Genomic DNA, 19,760 nt, shown 5'->3' with positions numbered 1-19,760 from the left:
TCCTAATTAATTTTAATTTATTCCTCAACTTCCACAGAAGGACTTTAAAAATGTTCACACTAAAAGATTTTCAGGCTTCGCCTCCATCATCTCACACACACACACACACACACACACACACACACACACACACACACACACACACACACACACACACACACACACACACACACACTTACAGGAAACCTCAAATACTTCTGAGAAACGCGTTACAAACACTTAGAAAGTATAAACAGCCTTCTAAACAAACCGACTGACTCAGATTTTATTTACTCGGAAAATGTAACAAACACACATTATTTATTTCAACGTGAATCATATTTTGTGTTTCTAAAATAAAAAGGAGACGGCATGAAGAGGCGGACTCCACGTGACGGCGTGGGAGAGGAGAGCGCGATCGTTTCCCTGCAGAGATGAGTAGTTTTCCCAGCATGCCCCAGGGGGCCGTAATGTTTACGTCCCAGTGTCTCCAGGCACAGAATGTCAACTGGTGCTCGTTAAGCAGAGCACAGATTTCAGTGATGGTAAACACAGAAGCTGTCAATGACGTGCTACACAAAAACAGAAGCTCGTCTCTCTTTAGTCTCACGTGAGGAAAATGAGATTTTTACTTTTGTTTCTATTTGGTTTCTATTGATTTCAGCGTTAGTTTTTTTATTATGGGGTATTTTTCAGTTCAGAGCATGTATGGCAGTACAAACACTCACATGCACATCCCAGTCTCTATAAAGCCTCCTACGCTGTGCATTGATCTACATTTGTACTTCACTTTGAGCGCAGCACAAACAGGATGTGTCTGGATCAGGAAAGCTGGGCCACGACAGCAGAAGACTTAGCTCTCACCAGCCTGCCGTTTCTCACCATTTGACGTCATCGTTGTGGCCCAGGTAGTGTCTCTGCTGCTGCTCCTCTGTGTTGTACAGCACCACCACCGAAGCATTGAAGTAGACAATCTCTCCTGTGGGAAGCAGGTACAGGTTGGAGCGGCAGTCGCGACCGCGGTAGCCGTAACTGGATCATGGTTAAGGAAGCTGGACGAGACTGCAGCGTGCGGATAATCAGCAATCTTATTTTATACATTGTGCTGGTCCCATTTCCCAACATAACCTAGTAAAGCACCAAAGTTTTGTTATTTCTTGACTTTCAGTACTTTTACCCCACTCATTTATACTGTACACAAATGTGTGTCAGAGCAGGAGACTTTGTTTGTGTTTGTGTTTCTATTAAACACAAACACATGATCGCTGATTTTAGAAAAATGTACTCATACACGAGAGGAATCCAAATCTATTATAATTCAAACTAAATTAGAGCAAAAACAGCAACAATGATTAATTCATCTGCTCATTCCTCTCTCTGTGAAGGATACACCCACTGCAGTTTGAGCTTGTGGTCCGGCAGCGCCACCTTCTGGTCAAGGCTGTAGCGCTCCTTCTGCTGGTCCGGGACGTGCATGGTGACGGGACGGCCGCGGAGGAACAGCCTCACGTAGCCGTCCTCTGAAATTAAGGAGAGAGGAGGGAGATTAAGTCTGGCAGAAGGATTTTTGTGTCCTTGGAAACATCATCAGGTTTCTTTTAGTTTCTCTTCTTCTTTTATTGCTGTTGCAGGTTTTTGATATTTTGTGTGCTCTTTCAGGAGAGAAATTTACACACTGGATAAATCCAGCTTCACGTTTCTCTCTGCCGGCCCATTAGTGGCCAGGACGGGAACGAGGAAATAATGTGGACAGGCTGTCAGTGACAGCCCTCTGTAACACAGGCAGAAACCAGCCCAGGCCAAATTAAATAAAGGCCTTTAAATCCATGTATTATAAATTCCACACTTTTTGTTTAGAATACAATTTACTGGGATCAGTTTTAATAAGGATATAGGAACTCGCCATGAAATTTTCCCAGCTGCTCTCCTGCATTTACACAATTATTTTTCATATTATGAGGTCTTGTGCTTAGATGTGCAAATGAGGTGTTATCTCAGCTAATTTGCATAAAAGTCCAACAGACAAAGTTGACATAGTCTGAAAGAAGGCCAGCAAAATAACACAAACACAAAGTATTTGAAGTAATAAAAATCCTTCAAGAGTTCTCCGAGCACTCCTCGAGGCTAACTGAGTTTCGCACGAGAGGCTGCTCGACTGCTTTACAGCAAAGTGTGACAGTAACTGGAAGGACACACACACACACACACACACACACACATACGTGGTGGGACTACAATGAGTTTTACCTGCATTGAAGGTGCATTCTTTGGATTTGCTGAAACAGAAGAAAGAGAAGTGATGATATGACTTCACAGTACGTTACACAAACATTAGTATAAATATTACAGCATTTTCCAAAGCTGCTGTAGGTCGCTGTATTATAGTGCATATTTCTAAATTATTTACTCTAGTTTATATATCACAATCCTCAACACTCAGTTTAATGGACCACAGCACGCACATGCGCACACACACGCACACACAGGGTGTGCTGCACAAAGATGTGGAAAACTTATCCTTCTGAGGATGAGATGAAGTAGTCTGAAGACAGTGTTTAGGCCCGTTAACATTCACACTGAATACTAGATTACCTAAAATGTGCCAACCTGTACAAGTGAAAAGCATATTTTCACAAAAACGAGTCATAACCAACAACCAGCGTCTCCGGTAAGACTTTAGTGAACGGTGATCATTTCCACCTTAAATGACTTTAAAAACTGGACCACTGATGCAGGAACTCTTCCTAGAGCTCCGAGGAGCTTTCCGTGGGATCAGGGATGCTTCACACAGCTGAGGCAGGAGCTGGAAGGACAGATCTGGGCCACAGGATTACAGTCCTGTGCACTTTAACATAAATGCTGCAGAGCTCTATGATGCCTGCTGTCTCAGGGTGGACAGGCTTTGACCATTAGTTTTGTGCAACCCATGTCAGAAAACAGCCTACAGTCAGAATATCCAACAGAAGGAAAAATAGGATCTGCAGTCCAAATCCTGAAGGTTCTTGTGGCTCACAGTTGTTATTTGGGCTGAACGGATAAAGGCAACAGTGCCATCTGCAGGTTCTAAAGCTCAGTGAGGTGTCGCTGTTATTTTCCTGATCAAGCAACTGGAAAAAGCAGGTAAGTGTCCTGACACTTACCTGCATGTTTAACTGCTTTGTTTTATTCCAGGGAAAGTCCTGTTTGGACTCTTAATGTAACTGCTGAGATCATGCTAACATACACAAGTGTATAAATTTATTTCCTCCTCAACCTGCCAAAGAAGGAAATGCATAAACAAAGCAGCTCATATCTGCCCCAGGCTGAGCAAGTTCATACACATTTCTGTCATATCTTCTTTGATGAGGAGGACTTGTTGACACTGCTGTGTACACAGGTTTGTAACGACAAGCCAGCAGACGCAGAGCAAACAGTCGTCCTGTGTTCAGTGTCAGCAGCTGTCAGCCGTGTTCAGCAGAGGCCGGAGTTACAGATGCCACAGAGACAAGCTTATAAATGCATTTACACGTAAAAATGTTTTGACAACAAAAAAAGACAGCGAGTCAGCCCCTTTGCCAGAATCCATGATTAGACCTGTCAATCAAAACCTGCAGCTGTCCCTGAATCAGCTGTCACCCAATCAGAGCTGCCAGCCGAGCCCTCGACCCAACCTGTCCAGGTGCTGTCAACCAATCAGATTATCAGGATGTTGATGCGCTGCCTCGGCTGACAGCTGGATGTCACCATGGCAACAGGAAGAAAGGTAAGGCTTGATAAGATAAAGAGGAGCGGAGGGTTTGACTCTCGCTGAGCAACAGGAGGATCGAGACAGGCATGTCAGTGTTTCTGTGGAAGCACAGAGCGAACGACACAGCAGCAGGAACTCACTCCTCCTCCTCCTCCTCAGGCAGATTTACTCTGAAACCACAGAAGAAGACCTGTAACACATGACTGCTGTGAGGCAGTGACACGAAATTTCTCTCAGATTCAAAGGCTCGAAAGCTGTTAACAAGGAGAAACCAATCAAACTACACTCAACATCTTTACAGCTTAGAGCCAACATCTGTTCAGACTCATGATGGGAGGAGGAGGAAGGAGGCGGTGAAGATTATCACCAACCAAATCTGTAGAAGAATGATGTACAGTCATGGCCAAAACTGTTGGCACCCCTGAAAATCTTCCAGAAAATGAAGTATTTTTCCCCGGAAATTATTGCAATCACACGTTTTGTTATGCACACATATTTATTTCCTTTGTGTGTATTGGAAAAACACAAAAAAAAGAGGGGGGGGCAAAATCCATTTAATTTCATGCTAAACTCCAAAAATGGGCTGGACAAAATTACTGGCACCCTCAACTTTGCACACCCTTTGGAAAAAATAACTGAAATCAATCACTTCCTATAAAGATCAACAAACTTCTTCCACCTCTCAGCTGGAATTTTGGACCACTCTTATTTGGAGGCTGCCTTCTCCCAACAGCAGTTTTAGGATGTCTCCTCAGGTGTTCAATGGCATTTAGATCCAGACTCATTGCTGGCCACTTCAGAACTCTGCAGCGCCTTGTTTTGTGCTTTTTGAAGCATGTTTGGGGTCATTGTCCTGCTGGAAGACCCATGACCTTGGACGCAAACCCAGCTTTCTGACACTGGGCCCTACATTGGGACCCAAAATCCTTTGGTAATCTTCAGATTTCATGCTGCCTTGCACACAGTCAAGGAATCCAGTGCCAGAGGCAGCAAAACAACCTCCACCATCTTTGACTGTAGGTTCTGTTTTTGGTAAACAGTAGAAGGACGTGCTTTACCAAAAAGCTCTATCTTGGTCTCATGGACATTGGACATTGTCCCAGAAGGATTTTGGCTTACTCACGTATATTTTGACAAACTGCAGGCTAGCTTTTTATGTCTGTGTCAGCAGTGGGTCCTCCTGGGTCTCCTGCCAAAGCGTTTCCTTTCATTCAAATGTTGATGGATAGTTGGTGCTGACACTGATGCAGCCTGAGCCTGCAGGACAGCTTGAACTTCTTTAGAACTTGATTGGAGCTGCTTATCCACCATCCGGACTATCCTGCACTGCAACCTTTCATCAGTTTTTCTCTTCTGTCCACGTCCAGGGAAGTTAGCTACAGAGCTGTGGGCTGCAAACTTCTTGGTTATGCTGCGCACCGTGGACAAAGGAACATGAAGATCTCTGGAGATGGACGTGCAACCTTGAGATTGTTGATATTTTTCCACAATTTTGGTTCTCAAGTCCTCAGACAGTTTTCTTCTCCTCTTTCTGTTCTCCATGTTTAGCGTGGCACACACAGACACACAATGCAGAGACTGAGTCAACTTCTCTCCTTTTTATCTGGTTTCAGGTGTGATTTTTATACTGTCCACACCTGTTACTGTCACAGGTGAGTTTAAACGAGCATCACATGCTTGAAACAAAGTTTTTTACCCACAATTTTGAAAAGGTGCCAACAGTTCTGTCCGGCCCATTTTTGGAGTTTAGCATGAAATTATATGGATTTTGGCTTTTTTTTCCCCCTCTTGGGAAAATGAACACGTGCATAACAAAACGTGTGATTGCAGTAATTTACTGGGAGACATACTTCTCTGGAGAATTTTCAGGGGTGCCAACATTTCCGGCCATGACTGTAATTAACAGTGTAGTTTCTTTTTAACCTTTGCCAATCAGTCCACACAAATGAGTGATTTCAGACATAACCTTGATTACAGTGTCGCTCTTTGTGTTTGATAGAAGCCAGAAAGTGCAGACTGTCGCTTTTTGGATTTAAAAAAATGTGATCAACTTTGATATTTGTGTGACATTTTGGCTGAAGATGTGCGTTGTGAGGAAACCTTGTGCAACATATTTTAATCACTTCATCTTTGACCATATGACAAAATTCCCTCAAGGCCCACAAAAAAATTCAAAACAAAAGATTTGTGGGAATGAAAGAGACGGAAAACCCAAAAACATAAAACCTCCGGCCGTGAAAGGTGGGGTCGACTGACAAAAAGATCCAGATGATCTGCACAAAGGGTGCATTATGAAAGTAACACAAAGAGACCGCTGCATGCAAACATGAACACACATTCAAGTGAGAAACGCTGAAGAGAAATGAGCTCCAGGATGAGCCGTGTGGATCCGCCTGTCCTCCTGTTTGTTTAATGGGAACTGGAAAAAAAAAAAAAACCTGCACAGTACTGAAACTTCTGAATGGCTCTGAGCTCAGGAGGTCACCTGAAACACAATGATCGCAGTTTTCATTCTCGTTTTGTCACGATGTGTTTCAGAGAACAAAGGACATGCAGAAAGAGAAGTTTGGTTAACAGGAGATCAGAGCGCACGCGTTCGTTTGAAGAAGATCAAACAGCAGCAAACAGGCGAGTGATCGGAGGGCCTGTGTGGTGTCTGCTGTGCCTGTGCAGCCGGGCCAGGAAGGCTTTCAGCCCTTTAAAGTAACCACATAAAGCCCCATTTGTTCCTCGAACTGTGCGCGTGTGTGTTTCTGTTTGTGTGCGTGTGTAAAATGTGGTCTGCCAGCGCGATGAGGCGTGGCACGGCTCTAGCCAATAAGAGAACAAGATTGATCCAGGACCTGTAATTATGTCAGGGCACGCTGGGTAACTGGCAGCCGGACAGGGCGCATAACTCAAACCCAGCGGCAGTCGCTGGTCACCGGCTTTCCGGGCGCACAAACAGAGCTCTCATTAACATGCAGCACTGAGCGCGCTCTCTGAAAACACAAAGGGTTCTTGTAAGAACCAGAGGGCCCTAATGAGCACTGGTGCATCTGCAGAAGGATTCAAGGACCACAGCCGTGACGTTTATGTTATTTTGTGTTGGCCCAGTTATCAGTTTGAATATTGCAAACTTTAACCCGTTTTTGAATGCAACAGAATCAGGATATTTTTATGCTAAAGTTATTGGTTTGAAATATTAAACTTGTATTTTTAATCCTGCTGCTGACACTGGAGGCCCGTTATTGCTTTATTTCTTAAGGGGAACATTAAGAACTAGTTCCACCCAGCTAGCAGACTGCAGGGATGCAGGCGCAGAAGATGCTGCGGTCTGAGCAATGGGACTTCTCTCCCCTGAACTGGGAGTGGACAAGAGTGCATGCATCCATTTCCTGCTCAATTAAGACCCAAGACGTACAGCAGCTACACTAATAAGACGTGAACACAGTTTCACCAGCTTGTGTGAAAACTACATTAAGACTGAACCATAATGCACTGGACTAATCAACTCTGACATTAACGAGGCATCAGACAGTAAGCAGACAGTACGCAACACGATTTTTTCCTTTAATTCCATCATCAGTTTCAGTCTCACTGAATTCTTCTTGTTTGAGGTTGATGATTTTACATTAAAGTTTAGATGTTCTATGTAAGCAATAACAGATCCACCTGATACAAACACAAAAAGGAAGAGATAACAGCGTAAACGTGATATGAATCTTTTCCTTTTTCCTCGCAGTAACACTCTGAGCAGTACTCACAGATGTATGGGTTACTGCCCTGACTTTGAAAATACTTTTAATATGAAAGGAAAGCGTCAGTGATGTAAAACTGGTTTACTGTGGTGAAAAGCTGTCTCTCCAATCAGTGTGTTTGTTGCATGTAAAGCAGGAGGTTCAATCAATGTTATCAGTGTTTCCGCAAGCTGTGCAGGACTGCTGACGGTAAGCTCGGTCCCACCGCTACATTATCTTTGAGACTGATGTTACCAAGAGTCTGGAGAGCTGCAGTGCAATGCTACAGAGGATTCCAAAAAAATGTCTTTGCAGCATTTTGAATGGACTCAGCTCGTTTAGGAAATGAATTCATTTGGAAAACTTGAAAATTAGTATCAAAGTGCACCAACCTCAGCTGCAAATTAAAGTCCGGCAGATGATGTGAAGCACTTTGAAAAACCTGAAGGTGCAAGTTCAGGGTGTCCTGAGAAGCAGGAGCTGCGTCTCCCCTGCTGTCAGAATCAGTCACTGCTGACAGACCTGCTGAGCGCAGCGCCGCTGCTCCTCATGTCACATCACAGCCACTCAGTCACAGACACAAACGCTCATTAGCAGAAATGCTGAGAACACCTAAAAACTTTAACTATTCACATAATGTAATGAGTTTATAATAAAGAGATCCACTTCAGGATAAAAGTTCTGATTCTTTCCATAAAAGGCAGATTTCATTTGTTTTTAATACATACGAGGAATGTGAACCCACTTCTGTGTGAGCTAAAAACAAAAGAACAGCTGCAACTCATTTTAGTCCTTCTTGTTGTTCAGATATTTAAAATATTAAAGTATTGCAGAGTTTAGCAGGTTTTTTCCTGCCCCTGGCCATCAGGCTCATGTCCATTACTTCATCAGGCTTTTGTTGTTCTGTTCATGTTTCCATGCGGCCGCCCCTCCCTGCGCAGCCCGCAGGAACACAAACCTACTGCATCAAATGGTTTGCGTGACAACAGCCTCATAAAGCAGCTCCACTTCCCCCCAGAGTCTCCGAGCCAGAGCCAAACAACTCAATACTGACTTTGTTCAGAGTGAAAATAACCCAACACGTCAGAGAGTCAACCTGAAGGCAGTCACCAAGCAAAACAAAATGCATTTCATTTATTCAAATATTAGTCAATCAGCATCCACGGACCGGCTGGCTGTGACACAAGAACTACCTTTACTTATAGAAGCTGTATATTCACTTTCCATATTGCAAAGTTTAAAGCTACACACTTCCTTTTCTAAAATGCAAACATCTTTCTGAGGTCCTCTCTGATGTACACAGTCTGCTCCTACTCTGTCAGTCACTGACTACTCACTGTAAAGCAGCCATTTACCTGGACGATCTCTTCATGTCTGCAAGCTTCTCGTTACACTGGCAGTCAACACTGGTGAGCAGTCGGAGCGCTTCCTCTCCTGTCCAAAGCCACAGCAACACACCGACTTCCTCCTTCACTCTGCAAACTTTTAGCTCAGCCTGAAAGCTCATGTCATCCAATCAGAGCGCACTTCCTGGCTGTGCAGCCACACCCCCTTCTGCACAGCTCCCACATCACCCTTTTACCAAGAACTGCTGGAAACATGATCCATCAGCAGAAGGACACGAGTGAAAGGAAAGGAAAGGAAAGGAAAGGAAAGGAAAGGAAAGGAAAGTTTGATAATAAAAGTTGAAAATAAGACCTTGTGGTATCTCCTACCCACCCAATAAAAAAAGCACTGAACTCCCCCCACAGAAAAGTGCTTTGTGTTGTAACCCCCGTCTCTAAATGACACTACGCCCTGTTTTGTTTGTGCCCAGGTTAAAACGGCACCGCTGCAACATGGGAAGATGATTTAAAACAACTCAAAAAAGTAACGACTTCATTTAATATACAAAGTATAAACAGATGATGATGAGGAAAGTGGATTTCGTGTTTGTGATGAAGATAACTAAAGATAAACTTTCTCGTATTTGTTTGCTGACACACGTTTTATTCATTTGCGGTGATGTGCTGATACTTTAGTATCCATCAGAACTAGCATTTTACAAACAGCTGTGTAACCGCCAAACATCTGGAATTTATTGGAAGTACTGACTGAGGAAGCTGAACATGGTGAGACCGATCAGACACACTGAATAACTGCAGGTATACCACATAATTTCATATATGAAAGGCTGTCAAACCCCTGTTAGGGCAAAACCACCATCTTCACCCTTTTTCATCTAATTGTTGCATTTGATTTGATTTGATTTGATTAGCTGAACTTTACAGACTGGTTCCTGATGTTAACATTTACACTTCCAATGCAAAAACTCTCTTTGCAGTCTGTACCACCTTACTAAGGTGATGATGCATGGAGAGCGTCCCACCATCCACTGAGATGGTCAGTTACTGCTGACCCACGCGGCACACAGACACGGACTCTGAGCTCGTTAGGCAGAGGGGAGGGTTCAGATTGGTTGTCATGGCAACACAGTAAAGCAGCAACCTCCGGGAATGGAAGATTAAGTCTGAGCGGAAGTGCTGAAAACTGCTGGGCTCCAGCTTCAGGAGTCTCAGTCACTCAGCCGCACCGCTCAAAGACATTTGTGCTGTTGGTGCCTTTTGGAGCACTTTAATGAAATTATCTGACAAACAATATGGTTTACTGGATTAATAACCCGGGGTGAAAGTAAGCCGGTACGGTCCGGTACTGCGCCGGTACACAGTACCGACAAGAGTTGGAGCGGCTGTCTGCTGTAAAGCCGTCATTCAGAACCGGTCACGGCTGTACTTTGGGTCAGAATAGATCTGCCAGCAATAAGCAGTCTAAAACACGACTTAATCAGTTAATAAATTGCTTTTTTTTTTCTCATTTCATGTTTCTCATGTTTCTGAACTGTTCGTGCTTTGCTGGCGCCTCAAATCTCTGCCTTCTCTCCCCTCAGAGATCTCTGAGGGTGCCGCGGCACGGATCTATTACATTTTATATGACAGGCGAGACCCTCCTATTTTGATTGACACCTCGTTCGGCCAATCATGTAACTGGCTGCACCAACATCAACCGAAAAGCTACGTGACACACCCTGGTTGGCTCTGGAAAACCCATTTCTAAATATGATTGGCCGAATGAGGTGTCAATCAAAATAGGAGGGTCTATCCGTTCATAAAAAATGCACTACATCCCGGAGGACAGGATGCGGTGGGCAACGACGTGGGTTTTCCAGAGCCAATAATAACCAGAGGGCGCAGTTTTTCCAGGTGATTTTGGTTCGGCCAGTTAACAGGTTAAAACGTTCACCGCTACGTTTAATGTCGGTCTGCTTGTTACAAAATATCCCAATTAAAAGCAAATAGAGATGAACTAATTGTGTTTCATGTTATTCTGCTCAAGTTCAACAACACAGCACAGCTCAAAAACACTGCTTATGACCAGATTTCATTTACGCTACATGAGCGCGCATTCAGCTCCAAAACACAGTGGCTGCCAAGAGGACTGAGCTTTGAGAAAGTTTGGTGGTTATTTCTGTCCAGAGGTTTTGTGTTGGTGGACAGAGCCAGAATGCATGGAGGTGGTCATCGGTTGTGTTAAGTGTGCAAACATCTCAGTTCCTTAACAACCAAAATATATTCCACATTGTCAACTGATTCTAATTTCTGCCTTATCCAGGCAGGCATATATATATATATATATATATATATATATATATATATATATATATATATATATATATATATATATATATATATATATATATATATATATATATATATATATATATATATATATATATAAATTTAAAAAAAAACCCTGTTAATAGCTGTTCATAGACTCAGGGTTTATGTTACTACACCATCCCGCTGATAAGGGCTGCTACCTTTTGCCGCCGGAGGAGCTGCTGGAGGAGGTTGTTCGACTCCGACTCTCCGCCCCCAACTCCCTCCTCACCAGGGTGAGACGCTCTGTGGACATACTCTTTCTGAAGGAAGGGAGAGGAGGGAGGGCTGTTTATGCTCTGAGGGTTAAACTTTAACATCACCCTTTTTTACACAGAGTTACAGTTAAAACAATAGCTGATGCCTTAGCAATTAAATTTATGGTAATAAAAGTAAATTAACTTACAATTTCAATAAAATAATACATCAGGTTTCAGTTCCATTTTTAATGAGTGTGAATAGGAGATTAAAAACAGGCAAAAGAACACAAAGTGATCAAATTAAGTCTGATTTCATTGTGGTCAGTATCTTTGTTGTGTAACATTTTCCCAAAGATGCTTTTTAGTCTCCACAAATTTCCACTTTGCCCTTTTCTTTTACATGTTTCCTGCTTACTGCAGCTGAGTGTAAGCACTGGTGCTGAGTGTACACAGGTATGGTATGGGCAGGTTTTCCATTCTTAATCCTACCTCTTTATGGACTGCAGCACCTCTTTCTTTGGAGATGAAGGAGAAGAAAGGAGACGTTTTTGTTGAATGTAGCCGTTACTCAGAGGTCGGGAGGGAAGTGCCTGCAGGAGCTGACGCACTGAAAGAAGAGGAACTGTCGTGAGCATCATCAAAACAGAAAACAACAGCGTCTCACACACAATGTGTGTCCAGCTCCCCAGTATCAGGGCTGAATCTCAGGCTGCAGTTAAACTTTAGGTTACTGTTTCCAGATTTCTATATTTGACATTAAACCACATTTGAATGCTGGTTCAGCCTTCATTCACTTGACTGTCGTTTCAGCAGTCATGATCTATTTTGAGTTGTGTAGTGATAACAGTTTAGCAGCTGTAGCATTATTTATCCCCACTGCTTTCTTACCTTTCGTAGGTGGTGCTGCAGCCGTGGTGGCCAGATGCCTCCTCCCAGCATGGGCGCCTCCTGGTGGCTTCCCCTGGCTCTGCTCCTCACAATAGCCCAGCCGGCGCAGCGCATCAGCCAGAGCCGCCTTAAGCAGCTGGATCTCGTCCTCCTGCAGCTGCAGCCTCTGCTCCAGGTGAGAGACTCGGTCCTCCATGTCCATGTTACTGCTCGCCGACACCGTGTCATCTAGAGAGTTTAAGAGTTTAACACTTTAGCCTTACTGAATCCTAACGCTCCCAACGTAGTTTGCAAGAGTTAAATAGAAAGGTAAAGGAGCCGCATCAACATTCGTTCATTATAAAGAAAACACTGTGGGAAGTGCCGTGCAACTGTGAGAAGAGTACACAAATACTCAAAAAACATCACACTGAGCTTTTAAAGTCATCAGCAGAAAAAATAAGCAATAAAATGTCTGATGGGTGGAACTTTGATGTTTGCCAGCTTTATCACTTCCAAAGCCAGTTTTGATGTGTTTGGGTCATCGTCCTGTAGGAACATCCAATTATGTCCAAGTTTCAATCATCTAGCTGTTGATTTGAAGTTGAAGAATTCAGAGATGGTCCTTTTTCATTATTCCATCCACTCTGTGCTGTGTACCAGTACCACTGGCAGCAAAACAGCCCCAGAGCATGATGCTACCACCACCATGCTCAACAGCTGGTGCAGTGTTCTTAGGTTTGAAAGCTTCACCTTTACACCTCCCAACAAACCTCCTGTCATTGTGGCCAAACAGCTCAGCTCATCAAATTTCTCTCCAGAAGGCATTTGGCTCGTCCACGTGGGCAGCTGTAAATTTCAGTTGAGCTTGACGGTGTCGATTTTGGAGCGGGAGCTTCTTGCTGGGTCGGCACCCTCTCAGACTGTGGTGACGTAACACTTGCTTCACTGTGGACAGTGACACTGGTGATCCAGCAGTTTCCAGTTCATGGCAGGCTTGAGCCTCGGTGGTTCCTGGGTTGTTCCTGAACATCCTAATCGATTTCCTGTCAACTGAGGGAGACAGTGTGGGCCTCCTTCCAGACTTTGGCAAACTGGTGACACATCTGAATACCTTCTGTACATTTTTTTTTGGACTGATGATCCTGGAATCTGCAGTTGTTTGGAAATGGCTCCAAGAGACCTTCTCGACATGTGTAAATCTGTCCTTCTTAGACCTTCACTCAGTTTCTTGGTCAATCCGATGAGTGCTGTCAAACATGCTGGCAAAGAGGAACTGCCAGCTGTCATCATGAACACTAATGTTGAGTTAATAGCCCGTGACCTTGTCAAGGTAAAACAGATTGTGGAACCTTCAGCAGCACTCATTAAAACACTTGAGTGACTGTATGTATATATTTGAGCCTGCAGGTATAATTTTGACCCTGTGAGGATTGGAGAAAATCAAACTTGTGCACCTAATTTCTGCTTCTTAAAGTCATTAAAGATGTCTGCTGTGCAATCATTCCACCCTGGAAAAGGAACAGTTCAAAGTCCAAAATGACCACGGCCTTCATGCCCACGATGAGTGGATGCAAACATATATGTGAACTTTTGAGCTCATTTATTAAAAGCAAGCAGCTGTTTGAAATGAGTGTTATGGATATCAGCTGCTGCTGCTTTGTGAATGGGTGGTGTTAAATTTCCAGGAGGGGATAACAGCTGAAAGGTGTTGTGACTGCATTTAATAATTCAGACTGAGTGAGCGTGAACGGCAGAAAAAGAACGAAAGGAGGGAGAAAAACCAAACGGAGCTCAGAAACTTGAATAGATGGGCTGGGGGGCAGAGCCAGGTGTGCAGACAGAAACAACGCTCTGTTTTCTTGATTATGTCTTTGTTCATTAAAGAGGCAACTGTGAACACTTCAGTCCTGCTGTCGCTGCCAGTTACAGCAAATATGGTTCAAACTACAGCTCAGAGAAATCAGCAAAACAAACTATTACCATCCTCATAAAGAAGTCTCACCTTTTTCCATCTTTCTGTGAGCAGCTGTGACCTGAGTTTATGCTGCACACAGCAGCGAAAGGATCTGCAGCCGGCTACCTGCTGCTCTCCGTCTAACAGTTACTGTGGTTCTGGTGACTTCACACTCTGACATGTTTCAGACTGATGAGCTGTCAGAAAATACCCAGAATGTCTGCTTCCTCTTTCTACGTGCATCTTTTCCATGAATGACGTTGAGGAGTTCTCAGCAAAGATAAACTCATTACAGCTCTCTGTGACCACAGCACGGGGTGCCAGCTTGTATTAAATCTTTTATTGTTGAGCTGCAGCTCAATTTAAAACTGCATTTATTTTACCATAAATAAAAGGCACCGACTCTTTATTAATGCACTACCGTGAGGCGGTGATTTAGCGGCACTCTTGAAAATCTTGAAGATTATCTTCTCAGGAATCTGCGTGGAAAATATTTTGATGGGCAGTCCCAGTTTGTTTGCAACATTTGTGCCTTTTTGTTTATGCAACCATTGCTGACAACTGCACAGGGCAGCAATCAGAAAAGGACTGCTGGCTGACATAAACATGGACGCCAGTGATGAAGACATGCATTTAACCTGAGTGTGAATTTGGTGCTCTGTCTTTTTGGTTTGATAGCCACTCTACAAGGTATACAGCATAACTAGTTCAGTGAATTTCAGTACATGTGTTCATCAGCAAAAACATGCTGTTTTTTAAAGCAATATTTTTTCCTATGAGCTGCTTTCAGCTCCAGCCCCCACACATCCACCCAGTCGACTGCCTCCGTCCTAATCGTGGGCAATCTTTCCAATCGTGACATCACCGGAGGCTGGCGAGCTTATCGAAGGGAAGCTGCCCGGTGCGGATTATTTAAATCTGCGACCCACATTATCAGATTACAACCTGATAAAGTCAAAGACAAGTTTTCATTCAGATCCTCTCAGCTGCTCATGAGGCCTGAATCCTGATATCACAGAACAAAATGCAGATTTCCATTCAGGAGTTTTCAAACTCTTATGGCTGCAGAGAACGAAGGTGCTGCAGAGGTGACGCTCAACTTGAACTTCAGCACGTCGCCTCGACCATGTCTGCATGTCCAAATACGATGAGCTGCTGCCATGTGACCGGCTGATCAGATAGCTGCATTAACGAGGTGTACTTAATGAAGTGATCAGTGAGAAAGAATCAAAGAAACAACAGCTGCAGGCACAAGCTGTCGGCCCGATCTTAAATAATGGTAGTGATAAACCATAAAGGCAGCCAGGCTGCATGAAATATGTGTATGCACATACCTGTGAAAGAGACAACAAACATTTGAAGTCTTCACGTGATCGCAGCATTTGTGCTAAAACGTTTATATATAAAGTTGCAGTGAAAGAGCGCCGCTCTTCAAAAAGAGATTTGATGCTTTACGCTGCTGAGCCCTGTGAACACAGACAGTACTGTTACTGTTACTGTATCACATCTCACAGTCAAATGACACAGGAAGCAGGCACAAGGAAATTAAGCTTCAAATTTACATACATACATCAAACTCAGGGGACATTTGCATGGCAGAGCTGTCTCAGGCCTCCATCATCGTTTCTCTTCTTTAATGAAAAAGAGGTTTGAGTTTCTTCTTTATGATCCAAATGCAGATTCTGAGTCACTCCTAATTTAAAACCCCCAAATAAAAAGTCTATGAAAAACTTGTCCAACATCAGCTCATCTTGCTCTTACATTACTCATCACAAAGGCCTTCTACAAACAAGTCTTGAAACGCTGCAGCCCTCTTAAAAGGCATTTATTATGAAGCATTATATAAACTAAATATGGTTCAGTGGTCATAAACACTGCATGCACACAATCACCAGCCAAACCTGATAAAAACTGCTTAAAACCTTTGATGACTTGTCCCAAAAACAATGTTTTCTTCAAACAAAAGGGATCGGGCATAAATGCAGAAATGAAATGAGGACTAATTATGAAGTGAACAGGGAGCAGCCAGAATGTGGGTGGGAGGAGATCACGAGTTGAATGAACTGAGAAAGGATGAAGAGGTGGAAGAAGAGGGAGAAGAGATTCATTTTTATCCGACTACTGCAGCAATCACATCCATCAAAACTACTGCGACTGTAAAGTCAACTTAATCGAGCAAACGAATAGAGAAAAATGAGGAGATAAGATGATAGAAGCTAGAAGGAACAGTTTCACCTGAACAGGTAAAACTACAATCATCCAGTACTCAGTACTCGGCTGCAGTTTGGTTTTCGGTTCAGCTTGAGGATATGCTCTTTAGTCTTATTTTATTTAATGGTTACAAAAGAGGGAAACTGTCATCATTACTGGTCCCTAAAATCTGAGGATTACATCTGCTGTGCAGGAGTTACTGCAGCAGCGCTCGGAGCAGGCTCTTCACGCCAGCGTTGGATCGGCCGTGTAATCTGATGCTAATGTGCTCTCGTTATTATGGTAACATGCTGGTGGCCATTCATGCGAGCAGCTCCTGGAAAGTGTCTGCTAAATGTTTGTATGAAACATGCAAAAAGCATTTATTATTAAACACACAGTTGTAGGTTTGGCGTGTTTATGGTTCTCAGAAGTGTACTGAACTATAAACACTGAACTATTAACAATGAACAATGAAGAAGCTCAGTCCTGTTTGCTTATTTTTCCCTTACAAAAAGCACTTTAGTTTCACAGATTTTCTGCCTGCAGTGGCTCTGCACACCAGCCATGCTTTAAGCACCGCCTTTGCTTTAAGCCAACTTTCTTCTGACTGGCTGCCCCTCACAAAAGATGGCAACAGCAGGTGGGCGGGGCTTCTGTGCTCACAGCCTCAGCACCCACTGACATCACACAAAGGCAAGAGTAGAAAAAAATGCCAGAAACTGGGCGTTCAGAGCAGTGTGAAGACTGAGCTTTTGCTTACAGACACCGACTTTGTTTGAGAATGCACATTTGTAACGTGTGTGACAGAAAATAGGAAAACATTAAATCTAACTTTATTGTCCCAGAGGGAAGGTTTGTGCTGCTGCCTGATGAATTACAGATTTCATACCGACTGGACACATTAAACATTACATAAGAGACAAAGCAACAATGAAGGAGGCAGATGGTGGGAGAGGGAGGAGCAAACAAAGAGAGATCAGCAGAGTTCACCTTCATCTCATCTACTGTCGGGACACCTGTTTAAAGAGCGCTGCAGCGCCGGCTGCTTTTCAGTTTGCCCTTGACTCATCACACACACACACACACACACACACACACACACACACACACACACACACACACACACACACACAGCTGTTACACCTCAGTGGTGTTATATTGCTCTCATATAAACCTGAGGTCACATCTATTTGATATTCAGCAGGCATCAAACACACTTTGCATTACAAACTAACTTCCATCGCCATCCCAGCACAGGCAGACTGTAACAACACTGTACTTTAAGCAAAGCTGATGTGAGGATAATAACATGGCTGCTATCAGGGAAACAGCCACATATGAAGGAAGTGGGTAGACAAAAGAAAGGGATGGATGGAAAACAGAAAGAAAGAAAGGAGGAATCAGAGGGAAGGGTGTAAAAAGAGAGACAGAAAACCGTGGATGATGAAACGCAGAGGGATGTGTGAGTAAGTGTGATGCTGTCAGAGAGGCAGGGAGGTCGGCGCAGGGCAATAAGAAGATTGTAGGCTGCTGAAATATTCGTGCTGCAGTGAAGTGATGATGAAGGTGGAGCTCGTCATGCCTACCTGCCATTGTGCCACGCCGAGTGCCTGGCCACTCCTCCTGTCAATCAACCAGCCAGTCAATCCACAGAGCAGTCAGTCAGCTTGTCCACTTGCCCTCACTCTTCCTCCCCTAGAGGCTTTCTGGACTCCCACTCCCGCCCCTCCCCATCTGTAACCAGTGCTTGATCACCCGCTCCCTCTCCCGCTCTCACACACACACATACACACACACACACACACACACACACACACACATCATCTGCCATCCTCTTTTGCTGACCCACTCCTTCCTCCACCTCCACTTCCTCCTTCCGGGACCACTCCCTCTTCCTCGTCCCATCCCCTCCCTCTCTCTCCTCTTGTTTCTCCTCCTTCACTTGCATCCTTCCTCCTGTCTCATTAGCTAGAGGCGGAGACAGCAGAGGCAGAAGGGGTGGAGCCTGGCTTAGGGCCACACAAACACACTGCACCAGCATCAGCATCTGCACAGCCAGGCACCACCAGGAAGAGATGCTGCGGAGTCCAGGATCAATGGCATGCACTCACACACCCACACAAAGGTTGCACACCACATGCAAACTAAGTGCCATCGCTGTAGTCCATGTCCTTGCAAATAAAAGTGTAAAAACTGTCCTGTTGCGGTGCAGCATGTTCTCATACAGGCTCTACATGCACTCAGCTGGAAATGTGACAAACTGAGAACAACAGTTAGGATGATTTTAGGTCTGTGATATTCTATATGTGTATTTGTTGAGAAATGTCAGGAAAAGCAATAGTATATGGATTTAATTAATACATGGATTAGGCTTTAATTGTAAGGTCAAGACCCCACAATATTATAGAGAGAACTCCACTGATTAATGTGCCCCTATGAGCAGCACTTGGTGAACTTGACCTTCAGCAGGAAGAAACCTCATTTCACAATGTGTGTTCGACACACCACGCCTCCACCAAAAAGCTTCTCCTCCACTTTCTTGGTTATCACAGTGATGAGATCTGACCCAGATTTGAGAAAAAAGGCCACAAAATTTTACTTATGCATATTATAAGCGCTTTGAGTGCTCATACTGAGTAGAAAAGCGCTATATAAGAACTAGTCCATTTACCATTTACCATTTACACTACTGCAACAAGTTGCCTACATAAACAGTTTACCCGCCTCAAAAAAACTAAGAGTGGCACTGAACTGACCTGGGTCTTTTCCTCATCCTATTCTAACATTTAGATTGTTCAAAATTCTACATTTCCTCATCATACATTTTAAACATGTGCCATCTGAGCTCAACGCTCACTGAGGACAGAACATTTTCGGCTGCGTGACGCTTTCTTCTTTTCATCAACACTAAACAAAGTCTGCAGACAGCAGCTGTGCAGCTGTGCAGCATACAGCACGCCGTGATTGGCAGGTCCTGTTGCTGTAACACTCCAAACGCTGACAGTCTCCACTCATTTCCATCTTCAGCTGCAGGAGCAGACTGTACGCTGCACCGCTACTCAGCAGGTTGCACAGCATCTCTTTGCACTGTAAATGTGCTCCAGATGTCAATATGCATTCATGCACTCATGTGTACCTTTATGGTGTTGTTTAAACACACCTCTCTGGCAAAGATGAATCATAAAGGGTGGCTGTACAAGCAGGAAAGGCCCATTTATAAAATAAACTTGTGACTGTGAATGTCTTAACACCTGCACACATGTCTCTGTGCTAAATGTACAACAATATGAACAACTTTATATGATTCAAAGGACAACTGTGCGACTCTAAAATGAGCTTCGGTGTTTTAGCTCTGAGGACTGAGGTAGAACACGCAGAGCAAACTACTGGGTGGGGTTTACCTCAGCAGGATCATTTAGATAA

The 19,760-nt window shown here is 43.8% G+C and overlaps 1 protein-coding gene across 1 annotated transcript in view; it reads right to left on the bottom strand.

Moving 5' to 3' along the window:
- eml2 (EMAP like 2) overlaps window positions 1-19,760 on the bottom strand; it is a 29,663-nt gene that overhangs the window by 6,642 nt on the left and 3,261 nt on the right. The window contains 6 exon segments of the mRNA XM_030744342.1: window positions 862-1,011; window positions 1,370-1,499; window positions 2,227-2,255; window positions 11,282-11,383; window positions 11,810-11,927; window positions 12,209-12,436. Coding sequence (XP_030600202.1) covers window positions 862-1,011; window positions 1,370-1,499; window positions 2,227-2,255; window positions 11,282-11,383; window positions 11,810-11,927; window positions 12,209-12,436 — 757 coding nt within the window.

Source organism: Archocentrus centrarchus, chromosome 13 (assembly GCF_007364275.1).
Source record: "Archocentrus centrarchus isolate MPI-CPG fArcCen1 chromosome 13, fArcCen1, whole genome shotgun sequence".
NCBI classification, from domain to species: Eukaryota; Metazoa; Chordata; class Actinopteri; order Cichliformes; family Cichlidae; genus Archocentrus; species Archocentrus centrarchus.
This window is presented reverse-complemented; position numbering and strand designations above follow the sequence as displayed.